At 37.3% G+C, this 5156-nt stretch overlaps 1 protein-coding gene across 1 annotated transcript; it reads left to right on the forward strand.

Annotated features, from left to right (window-relative positions):
• Positions 1 to 1796: 1796 nt before the first annotated feature.
• On the forward strand, positions 1797 to 4074 carry LOC122990453 (T-cell immunoglobulin and mucin domain-containing protein 4-like). The gene is made up of 6 exons (XM_044363820.1): positions 1797 to 1913; positions 2077 to 2424; positions 2511 to 2567; positions 2649 to 2707; positions 3160 to 3253; positions 3390 to 4074. The coding sequence occupies exons 1-6, from the start codon at positions 1871 to 1873 to the stop codon at positions 3464 to 3466; spliced, it is 678 nt and encodes a 225-aa protein (XP_044219755.1). The 5' UTR covers positions 1797 to 1870; the 3' UTR covers positions 3467 to 4074.
• Positions 4075 to 5156: the final 1082 nt, after the last annotated feature.

The raw sequence follows: 5156 nt of genomic DNA on the forward strand, positions 1-5156 counted from the left end.
TTTTCTCAGGCTCCTGTCCTCATACACTCACACACACAGAGAGACTCTTCCTTTCCATTAGTTACACACATTTGGTAAATGTTTTGTGCTGTCTGCACATGCATATGTACACACACACACACACACACACACACACACACACACAGTCATGTTTCCATCACTTCAGAGGACATTACATCGACTAACATTAATTTCCTGGAGACTTAACCCTAACCCTGACCTTTGCTTTGCTTTTTGTCCCCATAAGGAGGGCTTGTTTGAAGAACATATACAGTACGTCCCAGTTGTTTCTTTTCATGATAATGAAAACAATACAAAGCATGATGAAGGTTAGTATCAAATTCAGTCCCTACTCCTGTGCACAGGAATCTAACAAGGTCATTGAGGGCAGCCTTGCGTGCTGTATTTGTACACATGGCTCCAACAGGAGCAGCCACAGTTGTGAGGTCTTTGGGATAAATAAATAATGGGATAATGAACTGACTCTTCATGGAAATGGAAAACAAATCAACCGTTGTTGATTCAGCTTAACACCTTAAATTTACTGAACTTGTTATGTGTATGAGTTAACTTGTCTCAGTGAGTTTTACATTTTTCACAACTAATAAGACATCTTTGAACTGATTCTTCAACTTAAGTTCAGTTAACTCACATTTTTAAGGCAGCAGGGGAGTCTAGGTTACATTACAGTGTAGAAAAGGCAACACATTATGAGTCTGACTTTACTTTGCATGTGAAAGGAGAATAAAACAGGGCCAGAAATAAAAACTCACACAACACGTGTGATGTCTGCTGAGAATGAAGACAATCTGTTCACAGACTGGAGTTATTCCATTAGAAAGAACCTGACCAGTATTGTCTGGTGACTGAGCCCATTCCCCCTACATGGTGCACAGTCTAAACTAATAAAATTGATCGTTTCAAGTTTATTAGTCACTTTGAAAAACAATCTCTTAAACCTAATAGGATTTTGTAAAGGGTATTGTTTTTACACATAAGGGCATAGTTAGAGACAGTTATTTTAAAAACTGGATAAAATGGAGTTGAGGTTCAAGCATTTTGTGATGGAAGCTAAAGGGAAAATGCCAGTGACCAGAAAACTGCTGACAGTAGTGCACTGAGTAATTGTAATAAATCTTACAGAAACTTAGTATGAAAAACATCTATGTAAGAGACAGGACTTCAACATTTCTTCATAACCATTCATCACAGCCAAATTACAAGAACCATCTCCAGTGTGCTTCCACTATTATTACAGTTACAACTATTACTGCTGAAGATGCGATAAAACTTTAATGATCTCTGTGAAAATTGGGGACTTCAATCCAAAAATTTCTCAGTCTGTGAGTACCGCAAAAGAATTCACAAGTACAGAGAGACATAACTGATTCTTCTTGTTTTTGTAGACCTCAAAGATAAAAAAAGAAAAAAAAAAGTCTTGTGTCAGTATATGACACTTACTCAACCATATTTTCTACTTAAGTATGTGTCATCTTCCTCTGGCTTTTTTTTTTTTTTAACTTACCACACTGAATATATGTATGAGGGACTGCATGTTGTTTTTATATTTTACATTTTGCACAATATAATTTTTCAGTTTATCTGCTTTCTGGTGAGAGCTGATGTTTATGAAGACAAACATAGTCTCAGATGTTGTGTGTAACTGCAGATCAGAAGACAGATCTCTTTCTGAGTCCATTTCAGAAGAATTTATTTTCAAATGTTTGTGACTAGTATTGATTTCCTTCCTTATTTTCTAAAAAGGGAAGTCGAAAACTCTGTGCATGGTACCATCGTCTTGGAGTGTGTGTGTGGGTAGAAATACATCTTATCCTCACTTCAGGACATTGTTATACAATAGCCTACACACATGCGTGGTCTTTGTTATTTTTTCCTCTCCGTCCTGACCCAAAGTAAGTCGATATTCTTTGTTGTTTTTTAATCTTGTATCTGTATTTTGCTTGTGGGTATGAGTGGTATGTTTGTGTGTGGGGGGGAGTGCGTTTGTGGGCTTCACATCTTAAAATTACAATCGGCATCATATCATCTAGTTTGATCAATTGCTGTCTTCCACAGTACACGCCAGCAGCGACAAAGTCATTGGCCTCATTGGGCACAATGTCACTTTGCCCTGTAGGTATGACACAAAAACTAATGGTCTCCTGGCTTTCTGTTGGGGACGAGGGGAGGTGCCCAGGTCCAAATGCTCCAAAACCATCCTCTCCTCTCCGGGTGGGGCTGTGCTATCCCTCGGAGAACCCAGCAACCTGAGGTATCAGCTGCTGGGCAGCATGATGGATGGAGAGGTGTCCCTAACCATCCTGAATGCTCAGCAAAGTGATGCTGGTGTGTATGGCTGCAGGGTCGAGATCCCAGGGTGGTTCAATGACATTAAAGTCAACATAGACCTGGTCATGGAGGAAGGTAAAGCTTATGCAGACTTTTCAGGATATTTATGAACTCTGTGGTCATTATTTATTCAGCTTTATAAGGTATTTTGTTGTTGCCAGCTCCTGTGGAACAACCTGTTACCCAGGACTATGTACTTTTTACTAGTGGGAGACAAGGTGAGCATAGTTATGTGAATAAATAAATAACTAATGTTAAAAACAGTACACACGGTAACTGATGGTTTAAACTCCTTACAGAAGTGTTGACAGTATCTGAAGTAGTTGGCTCAACATTGGACAGCATTATGCCAGCTGAGGTATGGTAAAATTATGTTAAATTTCTGCGAAAGCGAAAAATAAAATTCCCTGGACAAAATGTGTGCAGATCATTAAAAATTTTAAAAGACAAACAATTTTTTCGTGACAAATAGGGAGAATTGGAGGAAAATCAAAAGCTACTCTAGGGAAAAGCTCCACACTCATAACTCTGTTGCAAGCTTTTATTTATTTATAATCAGTAATTCGGTACATATGGTCCTCTTGAGCAACATCTTGCCTGAAGAATGATGTGCCAAACTTTAATTTAATACATAAAAACATTGCATCAAAATTACAAGTGTGCAGCTTTTTCCCTCCTACAGTAGAAAGTACAAAGCAATATTAGAATTTTCAGCATACAATATTTAAATAAATTGTATATTTATGGCACACATTTAAGAATTTGTGCCATTTATAATTGCCCTCATGATAAGGTTCATTTTCATTGCAGAAAAAATTCAAAGCCTTCTTGGCAGTGGAGAACATCAGCAGAATTGCAGCTATTTTCTTCTTCACCATAATCATAATCCCCGTCTTTATTTTCCGTAAGTGTGGAATGGATTATATTTAGTGACTCATGCCACTTTGATTAATTTTACACATTAAAAGTGGGCGTCTATTGAAGACACTGAGTGGGTCTTTCTTCTTTATCATGTTAATGTTTGCATTTCTTCAAACCAGGGAGATGGTTACTGCAGAGGGTGACACCTGAACATATCAACACCTCGGCTGCTGAGAACATTTATGAAACTGTCTAAAGCCTGAGTAATGGTCAGCATTACGAGAAAAAAAGGAGTCTGCAGATTTCCGCAAGAAACTGCTGGCTGAAGAAGCGTCTGCATGCAATGTGCTGACTCTATGTTTTGCTTTTGCTTTAGAGGGAAACCTTTTGAACTCTGTTAATTAGTAAGAGAAATAAAATTACACGTTCCTCTTGTAAAGCAGCTTACAAGGTCACACTTTTCTTAAATTGCACTGAAAGGGAAAATGTGTGAAAAGATGCAAAAATATCCTGTAGATTAACTGTGACTTCCTTTTTTTCTGTCTCATTGCAAAATTTATCACAATTTAGAAAAAAGCTTCTAGATGGTTTATACTTGTGGACACAATGCCACCTACTGGACTTAATACGTTATTATCAAAGTGTTAGTGAAGAAGAATCAACCCTGAATTGATTAATTCAGTGATTAAGGGTGTTCTTCCATGATTATTAAAAACATTAAAAAACTAACATGAGTGGGAGATGGGATACAGAGGGTATGAGAATGTGGGAGAAATGTCTATTATTACTCTGTGTGTTTTGAAGAAAGATGGATGTAATAACTGGATTATATTATAAAACTGCCCAATAAACAGTTAAAAAACACATTTTGATAAAGTTTGTGTTTGTGTTCTGCATGCACACTACACACAATGTGCAGTCTAAACTTTCAGGTTTGTTTTTTTCAAATGTGGTGAAAACAATCACATTTTTACCACATTTTTGTCCAGTTTATGATGAAACTGATTGGCCTGATTCTTAAACTCAAACATGTTAAACAAGCCCTTTTAAAGTAATAAAAGTATGTTCCCATGTTCTAGTGACATGGAAACTGAAACCTTGTACCAACTTCCATTCAATGAGGTGAAAGAATGAATTTATGTGAATTTTTATGATACAGCAATGTTAGAAAAAATCAAGACATCAGTGAGTGAAATTCTCTAGAAGAGGCTGTGAGCATGTTTTCTGCTTTCAATCCTACAAATAATTAAAATAATATTGTGGTAGTTAATAAGAATATGTTCATGGGATCAATAAAAGAGGAAGTCATATGCTGGGTTACCAAACATCCACCAGATGCAAATGTTTACTCAGCAGTCTAAGAAACAAACATGGCCCTAAAATAAACCAGGCTTTCAACTGTCATCGCTGTCTGGATATAATGGATACATTTAAACCTGTATGTTTGTTCCCAAACAATCACAATGTAAGTGTTTTTTTTTAGTTTAATTTTTAATGTTTGCTTCAGCAAAAAAGTTTGTCCTCTTCACACAAGGAGGACCTTAGTTCAAATGCAATGATAGAGAACAAGTGGATATTTGAGTAGAATCATTGCACCTGCGTCAATTTTAATATTTGGGCAGTGGTGGCCTAAAGGTTAGAGAAGCAAGCTTGCGACCAGCCGATTGAATTCCCCAGACTGGCAGGATAAATCTGGGTTGGGAAAGTGAAGAAGTAGTGCTTTCCCCTCCCTAATTACCACAACTGAGCAAGGCCCTTAACCCCAACTGCTCCAGTGGCCAGCAGATCAGACTGTGGTTGTACTGGGCAGCTTCATGGTATGACTGTGAATATGACCAGGGGCGTTCCTAGAAAAGAGAGCATTGCTCTCAGAGAAACTACCCTGAATACATAAAAGTTTTAAAAAAATGGATTGAGTCAGCTTAATTGTGACTTATACTGTAATA

Source organism: Thunnus albacares, chromosome 10 (genome assembly GCF_914725855.1).
Source record: "Thunnus albacares chromosome 10, fThuAlb1.1, whole genome shotgun sequence".
In the NCBI taxonomy this organism is placed as follows: domain Eukaryota; kingdom Metazoa; phylum Chordata; class Actinopteri; order Scombriformes; family Scombridae; genus Thunnus; species Thunnus albacares.